This window comes from Ptiloglossa arizonensis, chromosome 6, assembly GCF_051014685.1.
Source record: "Ptiloglossa arizonensis isolate GNS036 chromosome 6, iyPtiAriz1_principal, whole genome shotgun sequence".
In the NCBI taxonomy this organism is placed as follows: domain Eukaryota; kingdom Metazoa; phylum Arthropoda; class Insecta; order Hymenoptera; family Colletidae; genus Ptiloglossa; species Ptiloglossa arizonensis.
This window is the reverse complement of record NC_135053.1, coordinates 13,413,696-13,434,116: the sequence shown is the minus strand read 5'-3', so window position 1 is coordinate 13,434,116 and position 20,421 is coordinate 13,413,696. Positions and strand designations below refer to the sequence as shown.

General features: G+C 44.4%; 1 protein-coding gene across 1 annotated transcript in view; it reads left to right on the top strand.

Annotated features, from left to right (window-relative positions):
• Nucleotides 1-20,421, top strand: part of LOC143148303 (discoidin domain-containing receptor 2) — a 247,667-nt gene that overhangs the window by 130,150 nt on the left and 97,096 nt on the right. The window contains exon 3 of the mRNA XM_076314517.1: nucleotides 1,118-1,223. Coding sequence (XP_076170632.1) covers nucleotides 1,118-1,223 — 106 coding nt within the window. The remainder of the gene's footprint in view (nucleotides 1-1,117; nucleotides 1,224-20,421) is intronic.

Genomic DNA, 20,421 nt, shown 5'->3' with positions numbered 1-20,421 from the left:
CGCGAAGTGTTTTTTCTATAATATTAACGTTCCTACTATAATGTCCAACCTCTGTTCATTGATTTTTTATTGGCCAAAGAATTATGGACCGAATAAATATTTTTCAAAGTACATCTCAAAGACACAATGACTCGGTGTTCGTTGTACCGAAAATGATCGAGCGTGTCTGTGAATTTTAAATCGTAATTTGTAAAATTTGTACAAAAATCGACATTTTAATTTCCAACGTAGTCGATGATTTTCTCACTCGATCGTGAGAAGAAGTATCACGGTGTTGTTCGGGTAGATATTTGCGTCATTCTCGTGAACCAAGCATCGATAATAGACAGATATATGCACGTAGTTCTAATCTCCAACGGTGACGCTGAAGCCAACTGCAGTGGCGTCGATAGATGGTCCATCTATTCCACACGATTCGCTATAGATGGACTATATATTCGGTAGCGACAGAAGTGAAGATGACATAGAATCCTGCAACGAACATTACGACGAAACACGTATTTTCGTTGGTCGTCACGATGTACACTCTAAATTGAAAAACTTGCGAATATCGTGGAGAAACTAAAACGACGAATAAATTCTCGACGATTACAACAATAATAAAAAGAAAAAAAAATGACCAGCATGGAAAGTTTCATCGTAAACAAATTCCAATAACAATAACAAATATTTCTGTTTCATTCCACAGAACAACATTCTCTTATTCAACCCGTACAATATACCAGCGCCGCGTAATAATCAATTCGATAAATTCTTCGATAATACAATATCGCGTGGAAAACGATAAATAAACTACAGTCACCAAGACACCCTGCAAACTCGATAAATTCCTCCATAATATAATTCCGCGTGAAAAATACCCTGTGCAATTATACTCGTCCACACCGAGAGTATGCAACGAGTAGCTACGGTGACCGACACCAGAAAGATGCAACGTGCAACGAGCGACCATACTCGCTATCGAAAATGTTAAAAAAAAAGAACGCGGTTCGTCTCTCTCTCGTAGCTGCTCCGTTTTATTAAACGTGGTGAAATTTCGGAGCGAAGCGTGGGAGCGGAACCAGACTCGATCGGGCAGCGAAAGGGTTAACCCGCAGGACTGTTTCGTTTGTTGCAGCCCAATGCATCGCGCCGCTCGGCATGGAATCCGGCGCGATTCCGGACGCGGATATCACGGCCAGCTCTACCTTCGACACAGGAAACGTCGGTCCGCATCTAGCACGGTAAGCGACGCTTTTTCATTTCGATAGCCTCCCCCCACCCCAGCCGTGCACTCTCGATACACCCGCCATTCGTCATTTCGTATCTACCGGCACCTTCTGTTGGCCTGGCTATGCGCCATCGAATCGTAATCGAGCGAGGTGGTGGGGGTAACGCACGATGCACTCGAGCCACCGCGGAGGAACGCGCGCTCCTCGAGACTCGTTCCCCCACTCCTCGAGACTCGTTCCCCCACTCCACGTCCAAGCGTATGGGCCACTGGTGGGGATGGTGTGTGCGTCGCGTCTTTACGGCAGCGTTACACGCCAAGTTGTATCTGCCAATAGCTGTTACAACGATGGATTTTCCGCGCCCGAGTTTGTAACAGACGGTCGGTGATATAACGGCGCGAGCAGTTTGGCGTCGGTAGTAGGTCGATCGGGTGAGTTCCACGGTACCAGAGTTATGGGACGAAGCGGGAATAGCGGTGGGAACGGCGGTTTCGCGACGTATAAACCGAAGGATATCGGTTTCAATTTCTTACACGAGGCTGTTTCTCGCGGTGGAACGATCGATTTTTTGAAGACTGCTCGAACTGGGAACGGGACTCAAAGGGGGGGAAATACGCGGTGAATATTTCGAACGTTATAAAAATTGTCCAGTAGCAAAGTATCGTAATCGGGGAACGGTACAGGTTCGAGATTAATCATTTTTCAATCATCTCGAGATCGTAGGTAACGTGTGTAGAATTATGAGGTCGATCGTTTATCGAAGACTTTACTGTAAGCGTTCGAAGGTCCCTTTTTCGAGTATTTATCGTGACGATTTTGTATCAAAAAATTACGTTGTTATTAATGGAATACTCTATTAATGTAATAAATGTAAAAAGTTAATGCGAAATTGTAACAATTTTGTAGACGTTTCTCTGAATATCTTAAAAAATGAATGGACATGGGAATGAAATTCGTTAAATTGTATTAATTATTTTGAAGTTAGATTGGCTGTGCGTCGATAGAGCTAGGTAAAAAATCAAGAACTTTGCTCAAATTATTCGCGTAACCACAGAACCTGTATTATAATAGAAACATTATTACATTCTTTCAGATTGAACGTATTATATGACGCGGCCATTATGCAGGCAGATTTAATTACATTATTAGCGAGCGAGGAAAGACCAGGCTATATAATATCCGTAGATACATTGTGCCAATAAACATTTGGTGAATTATAATTTTCTAGCAGACGTATTTTTGCGTAATCAATTTCGGCTGTTACATTATCAAATCCTAAGCAATAATCTTGTTAGAGGGAAAGTTATGAATTAAATATAATGTAAATTATGCCAATGAAGAAACTATTACCGTTCAAATTCGATTTAATAAAAAATTATTCAATATTGTCCAGATACGAGTGCTCCTTATCATACATGTACAAAGCTCAGTGATCTAGTCATTAATACATTATCTTCCACGCCAATTTTCCATATTCAAGATCCTTTTCGATATTTACTCGAACTTTAGCGGAGAAAGTAAAAATATTCAATAATTTGTCGAGACACTTATTTCGTAGCATTGCTAACGACAGAGAGCTCGTTGAAAAATGTCCAAACATTAAGTTTCGTTCCTTGTAAACGTTCCGTGGAAACGTTGCAAGTACAACCAGTGGCTACAATGGCATTTAACGTGTTAATCGATTATCAATCGACGACTACCGAGAATTACACTCGAGAGTAATACACAATACCGGGACTCCTCGATCGAGACCTCTTTTCGACGTTTAAGCGTTTCCCGCCTACGTTGCAGATTTCCAACGCAGATACCCGTTATCGCACGATCTCCGCTTATTCACGCGCGCGAGAACTCGTACCTTTCCCTACTGTATACCATAATCGTCGATAAAAACTCGTCCGAACGGTTATTCGGTAAATCATTCGCGCGCGCGCTCCGGGACAAGCGTTTCGTAAAACGAGAACACCGAAGAAGGTAAATGAGGGGGTTTCGCGGCGAAACAAGCGGACAGTTTTAATCGCTCGAACCGCGGGAACGAAATTAATACTTCAGGGCTCATTAATTGTGTCGCTTACGCGCGACGCGGTCGCCATGAATACTAAAAACCGCCCCGTCCCGGCGCGCTTCGTCTCGCCTCGCCACGGTGACTCGTTAATACGTAAAATCCGGTTTATCGGGTATGCGTGTGCAACGGCGAAAGACGTTATCGCGGCGTAAACAAAGAGAGCAGTAACGCGACGAGGGTAATTATTTCTAATCTGGCCGCGTCGCGGCTATTTCCCCCCATTTATATGCGAAAGCGTGCGGCAATTATTCCGCGTTTCTCACTGTCGCGTAGCGACAAAAAGAAGAGAAAAGAAGGGAAAAGAGAGACCAGAAAAGAAAAGGAGAAAAAGGATAATGGAAAACGATAAAGTAATAAGTAACGCTTCGATTCGCCGTGGCACGCGAGAAACTTGAATTCTGATCGTCCCGATGCGTATTTCCAGGTAGAATAAATTTTCGCGGCTACCCCTCCCCAACAACAAACGTGCAATTAAATCACCTGCGTGTCTACCTGTTTCGCACTTTTCGCGCGCGAGACACGGGGCGAGGATCCCGCTGATAATTAATACTCGCGCGAAACGCGTCCGAGTATTTATCCACCGGTGTCTGCTACTCGAGATTAACGCAACGACCCGTGAAACTTCGTTACTCGAATACGAAAAGAAGAATAAAAAGAAAGAAGAAAATCGTCTCTCGACACTTCGCGATGATATTCGCTGTTCGAGTCTCCCTGTTCGCGGGCAAACACGGTTCGACGAAACGACCCAATTTTCGACCGTTGGAACGACCATCCAACGGCTGGAAGTGGCTTCGGCCTCTCTGATACAATTATCACGAAAGGATGTTTGACGCGGTCCGCGGCGTACGACGTAAAAAGAATATTACACCTGGCCGGTGGCGAAAGGGTTGGCCGTGTAACGCCTCTTGTAGCCGCCGGTGCAACGCATGAATACGAGATGCAATGGTAGCGCGTGCGCCCGTGCCCCCGTGAGCGCACACACACGTGAGTGCACGTGTGCACGTAGACACGCGCGCAAACAGCAACCGCCCCCTTGTTCCCTCGTTGGTGGCACGGTTCCTCTGTCGCTCCGCTCGGTCTCACTCGTGTTCCACGGCTACTCCCATCCCCGGTGTTTAGATATTAATGCGTAGGGTCCAGTATTCACCGGCGGTTGCAGCGCAACAGCGGTTTATACGAATATTCCGTCCCACGGGACATATCCGCTCTACAGGCCGCGGTTGTAACTCGGAGCCGAGGGCCAAGCCCGGTCGGGGCAACGTGGAACACGGAGGAGAGCCGTCGGTCGCCGGCCCCGCGGGCTCTCCGATATTAATACATTCCATTACCGCAGACAATGACCGGCTGAATGGGCCTCCGACTCTTGATGAGCTCCGGGGCGCCCCCGCGTCGCCTCCGAGAGCCTCCTTCGCCTCGTACACGTCACCGTCTAATTTAATACACCGCGACCTCGGGCAGCGCGGTGCTTAGAATGGCTGATGCGCCCGTCCGTGGTAACGAGAGGAGAAAGAATACTCGACGATGCTACCAGCCGGACGCCTTGCGCTACCGACCGTGAGGAATCGGACGCGGCTACCGCGAGACCGAGGTCGTGGTCGAAGGGGGTTCGCCTCCCCCCTCGATTCGGTGGACGCGTGGAATAACTTGTTCTTTTTGGAGAGAAACAGGGGAGGGATTTGTTCGAGGAGGTTTCTCGGGTTTGGAATAGTTTTTGAGGTAGTGTTCAAGGGTGGAGACTCTGGGGGTGGTTTCAACTTTTGGGAGTGAATTATAGCGATTAGTAACGATATTTGTGGTATTATTTTTGATCACTTTGCAAATGTGCAAGGTTTTGTTAAGGTTTGAGAGAGAAAAACAGGGAAGGGATTTGTTTGAGGAGGTTTCTTTGGTTTGGAAGAGTCTTTGAAGTAGTATTCAAGGGTGAACATTCTAGAAGGTGGTTTCAACCTTTGGGAGTGAATTATAGTGATTAGTGACGATATTTGTAGTATTATTTTTTACCACTTTGCAAATGTGCAAAGTTTTGCTAAGGTTTGAGAGAGAAAAACAGGGAGGGATTTGTTTGAGGAGGTTTCTTGGGTTTGGAATAGTTTTCGAGATGGTAGTCAAGGGTGAAGACTCTGGGGGTGGTTTCAATTTTTGGGAGTGAATTATGGCGATTAGTGACGATATTTGTTCCATCATTTTTTACCACTTTTCAAACGTGCAAATTTTTATGAAATTCTGAGGAACAGGGATGAGTCGAGGAGAACCTTCAATACGATGGACACGTGGGATATTTTATTCTTTGGAGAAAAACAGGTGGAGAATTTATTCCAGAAGGTTACTTGTGTCTGAAATAGTTTTCGAGATAGTATTCAAGGACTAACAATTGTATTACTATTTTTGTACCGTTCTGCAAGCATACAAAGTTTCGTTACAACCAACCAAACTTAAGGGTGAGAAGCGACTCGGATTCTCATTCGATAAATGCGTAGAACATCTTTGCGCGAAAAGCCAGGGAGAATTTGTCCGGGAAACTTTCCAGAGTTTCGAATAATTATCGGAATAGCACGGGGCGGAAAGTTTGAAGGGTGGTTCCACCCTTTCAGATTGAATTACAACACTTAGGAATGATACTTGTGTTATTTTTCACCATTTCGTAAACACGAAAAGTTTCACAAAATGTTGGTGGACAGCGAGCATCTCGCGAATTAAAAATTCTTTCGATAGAAATTTTAACCAATGGTTTGCGATACATCCTTTTTCTGGATCGATGGAAAAACGACAGGAAGAATTTGTGTCGAAAAGCTTCCTCGGATCAACGATAGCTTTCAAGGTACCATTAGGGTGTGAATGGAAACTTGGAGGGTAGTTCTCCCCTTAATCTTGAATTATCGTGGCTAAGAAAGTATACTTATCCTTTATTTTCGATCGTTCTACGAAGTGCGGTGTTTCGTTAAATTCTTGGGGGAAAAAAGCGGTTTGCGGATTAAAAATTTTGTCGATAGATGTTTCCTTCGATCTTTTGTAATTTATTATTTTATAATATATATAGCTCTCGGGTCAGCGATAGCTTTTGAGGTACCATTAGAGTGTGGATGTGAACTTTGAACGATTGTCGTTCCTCAAGCTCGAATTACGGTAACTAAGAAACGCGTAAAGTTTTGTGAAATTCTGGGGTGGCAGACCATTTTCGTGGATTAAAAGTTTCTTGGATGGAAGTTCTCGTCGTGTCGTTTATAATTTATCTTTTTTTGTAGCCCGATGAAAGTACGTGTCATCTTTCGTCAAAAACCTGGAAGAATTTGTTTGAGAAAGTTCCTTCGGTCAGCAATGGCTTTCGGGGTACCATTAGGGTGTGGATGGAAACTTTCGAGGGTGGTTTCACCCTTAAGCTTGAATTACCGGGGCTAAGAAAGAATACTTATCCCTTATTTTCGGTCGTTCTACGAAGTGCAAAGTTTCGTTCAATTTTGAAGTAGAAGCGGAGGGTAGTTCGCGGATTAAAATTATCTCGACGCGCGACGAATCGGCGATGTTATCCAATCGATCTTATCTAATTTATCCGTTACGTGGACGAAAGCTCTTCGAGCACGTAGAATGTAGACTCGAGAAGGCAATCCAGTAACGCATTGTTAACTTTCTCTAAAATCTGCACGGTTAGCTATCCACGATCCTCGTTCAATGTCTCGAGCTCGACGAAACTTGACCCGGTAGAAAAGGAAATACACGTTACATATCACGTGTATTAAATCGATTAAAAATTGTCGAATTTATGTCGCGTTTGGGCTCATTTCAATTAAAAGAATCTGAAAGATACACCGATACCATTTTTCAAAAGATAACACGAAAATCACAACGGATAAAGTTTCGTATATTGGACGGTTATTTTTTTTTATCGTAGCGACATGTATCTTACTTTCTTCTATTATGAACATTTTCTTTCTTCGTCAAGTTCAGTTCTAAAAGAATTTTTTTGTCAGAAGTATACTATCGTTCTACGCGCGAGACTCTCACCATTGGATACCAGATCTTATGCGAATTAACCGTGCGTTGCTGCAGTCGATACAGTAATCACCCACGAGCCTTGTAACGACCGGAGAGCAGATTCGTGAACGTATCGAATGTGATTCGTACAAACTGCTCGTACAAACGCTAAACTGTTCGATTTGGAGCACGATACGGTGGAAACAATTGATTGGTAAATAAGTGGGGACGATAAGGGGGAGGGTCACGTTCGTTTAAACAGCGCTATAGTTTTTAAAACGGCGAAAGCACTTAGCGCGCGCAACGATAGACAAACAGAAACCGATACGCATCGCGCGATCGATCTGCATCAAACTACCCGATACAAATCGTGATCGGTTGATCGCACGGTGTACGCACGGATACGATTCGAGAGTCAACTGAAAAAATTGTCTCGCTATTTTAGGGGCCCGCGAAACGAAAATTCGCCCCGTATCGTCGAACAGATTGTAATTGAACTCTCTACGGGGCAAATTTTCGCAATTTGTATCAATTTTTACGAAACGGGTTACAACTGGCTCGGATCTTCTCTCGTCAGCTCGGTGAAAAGTATTTACGCGAGCACTTTAAAAACACGAAGACCTGCATCGTTTCTATGCAGTTGGCAGCCCAACTGTTAAACCGAAGTTAAAATTTTATATTCAGAATTCACTCCCCCAAATTCAATGTCAGTTCACTGAAACTTTTCGAAAAAACATCCAAGATGTCACCCTGTGGAAAAATTGAACGAATAAAATATCGATATACTGCTAAATCTTTTTTTAAAATTCCAAGGGTAATTGCAATCGATCTACTTTTAACAGGTTACTGTGCTGTTCAGGCTTTCGACGAGATTAACGCTTCGTGTCTTTGCACTATGGAGTACTATGTTCACAAAAGACGTGAACAAATATGTTATACTTCGCGATATACCAATAGATGTAACTTGAGAGTTACCCGAAACCCATAGAGGGTTAATTGAACGTTGCACCGAATGTTCGTTAAGGTGTACAACGGTGAACCGTGATAATTTAATTCGTCGCTCTCCTCGCGGACGATCGACGAACAAATCTCCCGAAGAGGTTTTCTCGCGGAGAGAAAAATTAAGGAAGGAGGGGATGGCCTCATCGGGCGCGAAAGTTCGACGAGCTCTCGAAGGGTGAAGAACCGGAAGCCGCGAGACGGAGGAGCCATGGAACGGAGAGAACGGATCCACGGAGACGGTTTTCCTCGGAGCGTGAAACGACTCCTTTCCGTATGGAATACACAACAATTTTCGAGTGTACCGTAGTCGTCGTCGCGAGAAAAGCGAGGCACTCGACTCGACTCGCTGCCCTTTTACACGCTTCAAGAATATCTCGCAGCTGCCCGCTCGTTTTCGCGCGTCTTCCTCCGGGTTCTTCGTCTATTCGCGTGTTTTCCCCCGTTGAACCGGCGTACACCAGAATGGGCGCAATTAAGATGTTGGATGGTGGAGGGGGTGGGGGAGAGGTGAAGGATGGGGTGGTCCCCGTTCAAGCGAAATTGCAACGGATTGAGAAATCAAAAGGTAAGCCCGCGACGACGAATTTTACCTCGAACGTTGGATATATACGCGAGCGACGATTCAAGGAACAAATTCAATTGCAATTACCCGGCGGTGGGTGGGGGTGAATGCACGAACCGAGTGAAACTGAAAACGCCACGCTGCTACGAGTTCTCAAAGACCGTTCACCGATTTATTTCGTCCTCGCTCTATTTGGAATTATTGTGTTTAAACGTCGCCCACGGTGCGAGAAAGAAAGAGAGGGAGAGAGAGAGAGAGAGGGATACAAGGAGTGTCGCCGGATCTGGTGGTGCCAGACGAACAGGGGATGATTCTGCGCGAAAAAATAAGTCGAAAACGTGGAGTGACGTTTTTTCGTACGAAGCTTCGTTTTCGGATAAATCGATGTTGAATATTTAAGGGGGGCGCGTGCACTTGCATCTCGCTCGTGCATACGATCGTGGAATATTGTTCCGTTGCTGTTCGAATGCTGTTACGATTTCATACTTTGGATACCAAGGGTCAAACGTTGAAATAAAATTTTCAAATCGGACAATACACCGTGATATTGGTACTTTTCGTGAGCTCGAACGCGACAAAGATCAGTCTGTAGTATAGTACAATGTGGGCGTGCCCCAAGAATCTTTAACATTGATTTATTCGAAAATGGAGCATCGTACAAAAAAATGTCACTTTACGTTTTCGACTTGTTTTTTCGCGTAGAATCAGACAAGCCATGATATTGGTACTTTTTGCAACCATAACCGCGACAAATAACAGCCTATAGCACAGTACAGCATGGACGTGCCCCAAGAATCTTTAACGTCGATTTATTTGAAAATGGAGCTCCGTACGAAAAAATGTCACTCTACGTTCTCGACTTGTTTTTTTGAGTAAAATCAAACAAGCCATGATATTGGTACTTTTTGCAACCATAACTGCGACAAATAACAGTCTACGAGTCTCGTATAGCACAGTACAGCATGGACGTGCCCCAACAATCTTTAACGTCGATTTATTCGAAAATGGAACTCCGTACGAAAAAATGTCACTCTACGTTTTCGACTTATTTTTTCCCATAGAATCGTCTCCTACCCCGACTTGTACCACCACTTCGGTGACAACCTGTATATTTCCACGTATCGTCTCGCGGTGACGCGCGACGTCCCCGGTCGTAAATCCCGCCACGAGGGAAAACAGTTTGCCCGCGGTATCGCGCTTTTAAGGACTTTCGAGGATCCATTTCGGCCAACGAAACGTTTCGCGAAGGAATTAAAGCTTTCGGGATAGCCACGTGGCGATCCTCGCCCGAGATAGAAATACGCTAACGCGTAGCAAAGAAACGGCGGCGTAAACGTCCGGCTCGTAAACCTTTCTTTTTTCTTCTCTCTTCCTTTACGCGTGTAATGGCTTTCGAAGCTATTACTTGATACACTGTAATTTAGAGAGCGGTGATAAGAGTCTACGAGCGGGGCTAACGCCGCTTTATACTCGCGGTCGATTACTTCGCCTCGCGTCGAACGATACCGAGGCGAATCCTATTTTCGATCTCCTCCCCTAACCCTTGTCTTAGGTCTGGATAGGGGTCGTTGGTGTTCGATGTTCTTGAATTTCCATCGGACGTATTGTTGGCCGTTACCGGATCGTTTGTATGCATTTCGTGGCGTAGGATAATACGGAAAATGTGGGCAGGATATATTTCGCGAGTATTGAGTGTACCGCGCAACGGAGATAAGGTTTGTCTTTGAAACACTCATTGGTAGCAAAAATGTTACACAGAAACTATTTAGAGTGAGAGCATGTTCCGATTATTGTGGGTTGATGAAGAATTAAATTGCAGTTATTTTTCATTTCGTACTCCATAATTTTAAATGCGCCAATCGGTGTACCTTTTTCTTCTCTGTAAGTAAATATTTTAGGATTTTTTGAACATTAAAATTACCAGTTTAGAAGACATTACGATTTAAAGTTTTCTACGTTGTACAATGTATTTTGGAAGAAACATAAAAAATGGTTAAGGACTTAATTTGTGTCTTGAATAATGCAAGAAAAAGATAGAGGAAGCGTCGGTCTTCCACGATATCGGTTAGTACCTGTAAATTAATTTCGGTGAGTAAATGAGCTAGGAAAACGTTACATTGCGATATCTTCTAAATTGGCAGTTTAGATAATAAGTTGATGTATTCTGGATACGTTTATCGCTCGACCTGTACATGCATAAAATCCGCAGCCTGATCGTTACAAGGATATCTTCATCGACCTCCTGGTTCTTGATGGGGGGCTAATAAGGAACGATGGTTACTTCGTAAACGTAAATATACACAAGAAGGAAAGTTTTGTACAGTAAATCTTGTTTCGTATCAATTGTATCAGTGACCTTAAAATCTAATAAAAAAATATAACCTTTACGATTACGTATGCTCCTTAAAATAATGTAAGGGAATATACCCCATTCTGTACATTTCTGTACATAATTTTTACACCTGTGAAAGATCGATTAATATCTGATTCGCTAAATGACAAACGTGGTCAGTGACAAATGCAAAGAAATAAACTAAAAAAGAAAAAACAAAAAAAAGAAATTTACACAAATTCTTTTCCCTAAAAGTAAGCTTTTCACGTGCGAAACACGAGCGAAACACGAGCGAAAGATAATTCGGATTTTAGAACACCGTGCTGTTACTCGTTACGCCCGTTTCACCGACGCAGAATCGAAAAACGGAATTCAATTTGCGCGGCCGTATCAGATCGCGCACGAAATGGGACAAATTTCCACGGGTTTCGATAAGCAAGCTTCTGAAATTCCTCAAAGCGATTTTTCCAAACTTTACACTTATATTTTTCATAACTGGTCATCTGCAACTATAACTTCGATTACAATTATTTTATACTTAAACCTACACACCTGCCAAATTTCATTAAAATTAGTGAGGTTCACTGCTAACGTTCTCCTTGTAAGCGATTTTTCAAACTTTACACTTATCTCTTTCATAACTGGCCATCTGCAACTATAGCTTCGATCACAATTATTGTGTTGTCCGGAAAGTCATTGGGTTTTCCAAAATGGAGAATATATAATTTAATAAAATGTTTATACACTCTAAAAAAATCCTGTTCCATGTTTACAAAAAAAAACGAAATGACTTTCCGAACAACCCAATATTTTATATCTAAACCTACACACCTGCCAAATTTCATTAAAATCGGTAAGGTTCACTCTTAACCTTCTCCTTATAATCAATGTTTCAAACTTTACACTTATCTCTTTCATAACTGACCATCTGCAACTATAACTTCGATTACAACTGCTGTGTACACGTAAACTTACCAACCTGTCAAATTTCATTAAAATCGATGAAGATAACATCAGACCCCTTCTAAGCGATTGGAGAGGAAATTCTGGAAAATTAACCCTTTAAAATTTTGGTAAAAGTCTACCATGCTACCTGTACAACCCGAAGAATAGAAACTTCTTTCCGGATGGCAAGATCCGCGCGTATAAATCGTCGAGGAACATCTCGTGGCAAAGTTCGTTGTCCAAGTGCACCGGGAACGTCTTCTTGATTTCGAGAAGAAACGGGACGAGGCACCTTTAAAGTGGCGGTCTCCACCGACTGCAGTACATCGCGATAACGTTTATTGCACGGTCGGGAAGGTGCGGTTAGAATGTTCCCTGAATCTTCGCGGGTATATATTCCGTGTCTCGGTATCGGTTCATTGTCGCGGCGTTTAACTCGAAATTCCAAGTACGCGTTTGCCCCGTCGTAGACAATTTGTTGTAAAAATGTCGTAGCTTCGCTCGTGGCGGACCGTCTTCCCGAGGGATATATTCGAGATCGGTGAAGATTAGATGCCGCGAGCCGTGAGAAGCCGGAAGTAGCTGGCGAAGACAAAAGATAATTGTAGAAACTCCGTTGTACGGCTTGAATCTTATCCGGTGAATATCCCGGGTCATGGTTCCGGGACGTTATCGCGTCGTTTAACTCGTAGGTTCGAGTACGCGCGTATTCTTGCACGCTCGATGCGCGAGGAGTGTGTTACACGATCGCGCGAAATTGCGCGAACGTCGAACGAGAAGCCGGAACGAGCAACGAAAACGAGAAAGGTAATCGTGGAAACACCGACCCGGTGCCTTAATCGTATCGGTTGGGTATCGCGGATCGTGATTATGGAACATTATCGTTTAACTCGAGGGTTCGAGTAGAGTGTAGTCTCGCGGTGGAAGTGTAGTCTCGCGGTGGACAATTGGTTGGAAAAATGAGCGAGCTTTTCACGGAGCGAGACGCTTCGCGAAGAGGTAGATTCTCGATTGCGCGAGATTACTCGGTTGACAAGTGGGAAGTCGGAGAGAACGGCGAAGACAAAAGATAATTGTGGAAACTCCATCGTTGAGCTTTAATCTTACCGGTTAGGTATCCCGTGCTGGCTTCGTCGCTTCGTTATCACGGGGTTTAACTCGTGGGTCCGAGCATGATTGGTTCCATCGTGGACAATTTGTTGGAAAAATTGTGACAGAGCTTCCCTCGAAGGAGCACGTTACTTCGCGAATAGTACGTACCCGATTGCGCGAGATTACACGGCTGACAAGTGAGAAGCGACTGAGAATAAAGGCGATCGTGGAAATTATATTGTAAATCTTCGATGTCGTAAACCTGAGGTCCACCTCGATTCGTCGATGCAATTGTCGATAATTACAACGACGGGCAGAGAGCTGGGTGGAACGTCGAGAAAGAACCATCGTAATCGATTTTAAACGGGTCGCTTGAATCGAAGTTTCATTTATCGAGCGTTTGATCGACGTACGGATATCAAACTAACGGGAGTGACAAGTTACGGTTGACGAATGGGAAACGAACGAAAGGCGATCGTGGAAACTCCACTGTAGATGTTTCGTGTCGTAAACTGGGGTCACATAGATTCGTCGATGGGATTGTCGATGATTACAACGACGAGCAAAGAATTGGGAAGAGCAACGAAAACAAAGCAACCGCGATTGATTTCAAACGCGTTATTGCGTTATAATTTTCATCGTTCGATCAACGTTCGATTTTCAAAAGCGCGAGCCTTTCAGTGGAGCGATTAAATACCGTGTACAGAGAGCTTTCGCCCTGCGAAATAAACTGAATTTTATCGAGACACAAGCACACGATTCAACCATGTTATTCGGCGATGCAGGTTATTCATATTCGATAGAAACGATACGATTAAGAACTTGCGCACTTGTGGTCTTTTCCAGCTTAAATTATTCTATTTAATAACGGAATAATGTACGATGAATAGCGAACGAAACGATTTTAATATTAAATTTTAACTTCGCTTTTACGTAACGATGCATAGACGTAGTGTACTTGTTTACACTTAATACTTCAAAATAAATATTGGAAAATAAACGTTACCGTATTATTATTGAATATTCGTTCGAGCATAAAATCCCACTAATGTAAATAGAGAGTGTAAGAATTGTTATAATGCGACAAAGGCAATAATTTTATTATCTGGTGCGCAAACTGGTTAAGCAACGTTATGCTTCAATCTGTAACGATTTTTAGGTCTTTTCGGTATCACCAGGTACATCATTGTACGTTCCGGGTAGACGTTCCTAACTAGTCGCATTGTCTCACTGTCGGAGCATTTGAATCGACATAATTAGTGTGTCTTGCTCGCGACACAGAAGCTGCTGGCACAGTTTGCGCAGAATGCGGACTTTCCGCGTCGTGACGGAATTCAACCTGGCTCGTCTCATCTAAAAGTATTCTTTACTCTCTCTCCTCTCGCCTAAAGTATTTTCTACTCACTCTTCTCGCCTAAAGTATTTTTTACTCTCTCTCCTCTCGTCAAAAGTATTGTTCACTCTCTCTCCTCTGGTCAAAAGTATTTTTTACGTTCTCCTTTCCCCTAAAGTATTTTCTACTCTCACTCCTCTCGCCTAAAGTACTTTCTACTCACTCCTCTCGCCTAAAGTATTCTTTACTCTCTCTCCCCAGTCGTCTACAGTATTTTTTACTCACACCTCTCACCTAAAGTATTTTCTACTCACTCTTCTCGCCTAAAGTATTCTTTACTCTCTCTCCCCACTTGTCTAAAGTATTTTTTACTCACTCCTCTCACCTAAAGTATTTTTTACTCTCTCTTTTCTGGTAAAAATTATTTTTTACTTTCTCCTTTCCCCTAAAGTATTTTCTACTCTCACTCCTCTTGTCTAAAGTACTTTTTACTCACTCCTCTCGCCTAAAGTATTCTTTACTCTCTCTCCCCACTTCTCTAAAGTATTTTTTACTCACTCCTCTTGCCTAAAGTACTTTCTACTCACTCCTCTCGCCTAAAGTATTCTTTACTCTCTCTCCCCACCTGTCTAAAGTATTTTTTACTCACTCCTCTCACCTAAAGTATTTTCTACTCACTCTTCTCACCTAAAGTATTTCTTACTTTCTCTCTTCACTCACCTAAAGTATTTCTTTACTTTCCTCTCTCACCAAAAATATTTTCTACTCACTCCTCTCGTCAAAAGTATTTTTTTACTTTCCCCTCTCACCTAAAGTATTTTTTTACTTTCCCCTCTCACTTAAAGTATTTTTTACTACTCTCCTCTCACCTAAAGTATTTTTTACTCATTCCTCTCGCCTCAAGTATCCTTCTTCGCGATCGTAGACGTTCGCAATCGACTCGATCGATTTCCTTCGTGTCCCCCACGTTGGGCCAAGTTCCCCGCATAACGTTCACGCGCACTCGGGACGAGTTTCCGAACGAGCGTTCGAATTTTCATCGAAGTCGAAGGACCGCGTCCGGCTCGTTCTTTTCCACGAGTTCGCCGCGCGTCGATTCTCCCGGGCAACGTTTTGCATAATACAAACCGTACAGCGTCGAGATAGTGGCCAGACGGTGTCACGTTCCCGCTAATTTCACCGAACGCAGAATCGTCCACGAAGCGGTTAACACGATGGAAAATTTAAGTCCGCCACGGTATCTCTCCGTCGCGCTCAATTTAACGCCGTCCGTCCGTCATTCGAGCGTGACCGCTCGGTGGAGCAAGGAAGGGGGGCACGCAGGGATTTTCGAAGGTTCGAAACAAAGTCCCCCTTACCAGCGAAAGACGAGGTTTAGGGGGAGCGGGTCCCCCCGATCGTCCTTTTTCGACGAACGCGGACCACACAGCTCGCCCGCGATGCTTTCTCTTTGCGACCAGTCGCAAAAAGACGTTCTAAATGGCACGTGTAGGCTGTAAGCGGACATAACGCGGTTAAATGACGGGTAAAACAGGAATTATAAAGCGGACCGTGAGTAGGGGAGATCGGTGACGGGAACGTTATCACTCGCGGCCACTGACGATAACTCGAACGATAATAGCGCCTCCGATGGGGAACGTTAAACCGGAAAATACGAAATCGGTGGGTGCTAGGTATCCAAAGGTGGGAGACGATGTTCGAATTGGCCACGAAACGAACTGAAATGTTCACCGTGACGACGGTGTACACTGCGACACAAAAGTTCCTCCACCTGGGTAAGCGGGGAATCGTGAATTCTGCAAATTACGCGAATTTCGTGGCAAAAGGTGATTCTTCTCGGTGATAATTTTTTCGTAGAATTGCTTCCATTTGTATCTCGTTCGTCGAATTAAATATGGGTATATTAGGTTTCTAAGACGTGTATGTACACCGAATCAAAATTCTTAATTAGAAATATTTCGATTAGATTCTAATATTTCGAATCTGACACAGGTTAGGTCTGGGTTTGGTTTTGCTAATTTGTAATATTTTTTTTTTTTTGATAATCATGAATACGTTATAAATATACGATACATTGACAAAGATTATTAGGAAGTTTCATAGATACGTATAGCATTTGTCGTATAATTATTCAAACCGTACACGTACACGTGAATCATCGTTCAGTGTGAAATAATTCCAAGTTGCGCGATTTTTAATTTGTAAAAAACAATTACGAAGCACCCAAGGGAAACAAGTACACCGTCTTGTATACCGTTTGAAATTATACGAGTACGAAGTACTTGAACTTACATCGTTCAGAATTACGCGCGTACGTATCTTTGGAAATTATATCGTTCGAAATTACACGAGTACGTAGGATGCTTTCGAAATTACATCGTACAGAATCGCACGAGTACGATGCTTTCGAAATTACATCGTTCAGAATTACACGAATCGACTCGCAGTGGCAAGAACCGCTTCGCTGCGATTTCCATCGCGAGGAAAAGGGGGCACGCGATCGGCGCGACTTTTGCACGTCGGTGTACTGAAAACTATCGATGAAATTTGCGCGAATTTGTAGCCACACGTAATTCCTTTTTACGCGTGTTACAATTTGCATACGAGTAACGAGGGCTCGCGTCGCGAGACCAATTTACGTTAACCGGTCCCCCTTTCTCGACGTCCCATGGGGGCACGTCCAGAAACACGCGTACACGCGTACGACGGTTAATATCAATTAGTTCGTAATACCGAACAATATCAATTAACATTAACGTCGGACGCGAGACGACAACAACAACGACGACGACGACGACCATGGTGAATTTTACGGCGCGTCCCCCCAGCCGCGATACCGGGGCACCAACACCATAAACTCGACCTACGCGGCCGTTCGTCTATTATTCCGTCTCGGAATTGCAGGTTGCGGTGCCCGCGCGTCGAATCCGCTCCGTGTCGTCGTTACCCCGTATCGGCGTTGCCTCCTTGTCCGTTGTTGCAACAACAGGAAAACCAGTCCATCCGAGCCGGTTGTTAAGGATAAAGAGGTACTTCCACCGCGCGGGCTGTAAATCTCGCGAAAGCAGCCGCGACTATTACAACGAACGCGGCGTTGCAGGGGCCCCTCGATTCCCGCGACGCGAGAACGTTGCCCCCCTTGCGTTATCGTTACGGCCATTGATGGCCGGTAAGCACGATTATTAGCGCGACGCGATCTCGTTCGACCGACGAGATTCTCGAGAGCGTGAAAAATCACACGATCGAGCATTAATTTCGAAGTTGGTCGCGAATTACCTTGGTAACCCGGCCCCCCTGGCCCCCCCAGTTCGAGCAAACAGCGTTTGTAAGAAGAGAGACGCGAAGAGAGACGCGAAGCGGTCAGGTGAAACGAGTTTAGATAAACTGGACTCGCTTCAATCGTCCGTGAGATAACAGCGTCAATGTTTTCGCCCCCTTCCCCCACTCCCTGTCGACTGATAATAGTATTACTCGGTTAGTTTCTTTTTCTGGAGATTTCTTTGTTTCTCTTTTTGCCGGCGTTCGAGTACGTCGACTCCCACGCCGAGGGATTATTTCGATTTAATGGAAACACAGCCAGTAGGGGGCAACGGTGGAATTTCATTCGCGAATAAGTAGAACCGAGCACGTCGAGCGCGAGGATGTGTGTCACGGATCTTGAGACTACGGAGGTTCGCGAAAATTAGGTTCGAGTATCGAAAGTGGAAGAGGTTTGAAAAGTCTGCACGGTTCGGATTTTAAAACGCGGTGTTCGCTTCGAGCCGAGAGTTCTAATTTCCACACCGACCCTCGTTAAGTCTACGTCTCGGTTTCAAGTATAGTTTCCCTTGTTCGTTCGAGACGATCAACTAGATTAAAAATAGTACCGATCCAAGTTTCTTGTTTCGAGGGTTAGTATTTTTCATCGATTTGCTCACAAACGGGGAAAACACGGTTGTTAACATTTCTATAGTTATAATTTGTACACCTTCCCTCGTTAAATCTAAGCCTCGATTTGAAATTTAGAGGTTCCCTCGCTCGATGAACGAATCGATCAAAAGAATCAACCCTCGAAGTTTCTTGTTTCGAGGGTTAGTATTTTTCATCGATTTGCTCACAAACGGGGAAGTTTGTTAACATTTCTATAGTTTCAATTTCCACACCTTCCCTCGTTAAATCTAAGCCTCGATTTGAAATTTAGAGGTTCCCTCGCTTGATGAACGAATCGATCAAAAGAAACAACGCTAGAAGCTTCTTGTTTCGAGGGCTGATATTTTTAACAGACTTGTTCACGATCGAGGGAAACACAGTCGTTAACATTTCTATAGTTTCAATTTCCACACCTTCCCTCGTTAAGTCTAAGCCTCGAAAGTTTAAAGTTTCCCCCGTTGAACGAAAGAATCGCTTAAAAATACGAACTCTCGAAACGAGAAGCGTCGAGCGTTAGTACTTACAATCGACTCGTCCACGATCGGGGGACACTCTCGAACTTCCGATCGCTCTCGAACTTCACGAGTAAGGGGAGATCTCGATGCAAATGAAAATTGGGACCACAGCGACATTAACAACCGAACCGAACATAAATAATCGAGACCGTCTTCTCTTGTATTCGACACCGCACCCCTCGCGTGGTCCCTACTCAGAATGAATAAAGAAAGAAAAAAATTTAATTGAAGTCACTCCTCACCTCCCTTTCTGCAGTAATCTCCTCCGGCGCGAAACAAATCGTAAAATCTCCGAAAACGCGTCACGTAATCAAATCCCGCTAAATCGCGAGGAGGTTAATGAACCGTCCCCGGTTTCGTTCAGGATGGGGCCCCCGTGCCGAAGAAAAGCGAATTACCGATGGAAATCGCTGAAACCGTTGGGGGAAAACCACGGTATAATTCCGTCTTCGAAATTGCGCGAAGATTGTGTGTCGCCCCTCCCCTGGCCCGTCGCGCACCAGAAAAATTGAATTATCCGTATCGTAATCGCGGAGAGGGAAGCTCGCGACGATTCCCCGGCGACAATTAAGGGGACGAGCGCAAATATTCCACGGGGGTACACGTTGTTAAGGCGCGCCTCGAAATATTCGGGTAATGAAGAATAATGCACGACGCTAAAACAAACTTGGGGGCCATCCTCCTCGGCCTCCTCCACCTCCTCCACCCCCTCTCCTCCGGTCGCTTAAACCTTCAAGACGTTCGGCGTACCCGCTCCCGCGCGACGCCGCCATTCAGCTCGCACCTTCCAAAGGATATACCAACACGTATATAGGTATAGTCTTGGCGTTACGACCAGAGAAGCTTCTCTCTTAGCCGAGCATTTAAACGGTCCACGCAATTAGGGAAGGCGCTTCGCGCCTCATCTTTTATTCATGTCGGCTACGACCGAGCTCTCCGCGCCTTGCTTTCGACCCCCAAAGATTAAAACCGAAGCACGGCCCAGCGCCGATGCCTCGGCTACAACCTGGACATATTAAATGGCCGGGTTGCACACCTCTTCGATCGACATCACCTGTACGTCAGGATACACCGGCTCCTGGGACCCGTCCCCCTTTTCTTCGTCGTTTCGTCTCCCGGTCGTTTTACTTCCTTTTTCGCTACGCTCAAACGACAACGTAGCATCGAGGAGGGATTTCTTTGGTTACACGTCGTTTACCCAGCGTTTTCGCGGTGCTCGTAATTCTTTGCGCGGTTTTGCAACACTCGTTCCACTCGATTCTTTTCGGGTCCTTTTTTCGTTTTCGTACACACCTGTGGTCGTATTTTAGAATCCATAAAACGATCGCGGAACACTGTTGTCATACCTTTTCAGAAACGTGGAGGAGTTTGGAAATTTATAATGCCCCGGAAGAATTGTTTTTTTATTATCTTGAACGTATCGGAGTATCTCGAAGTATTTGTTTTGGTTCGTAAGCCAAAATGACGAAGCATCGTGCATCGTTGACTG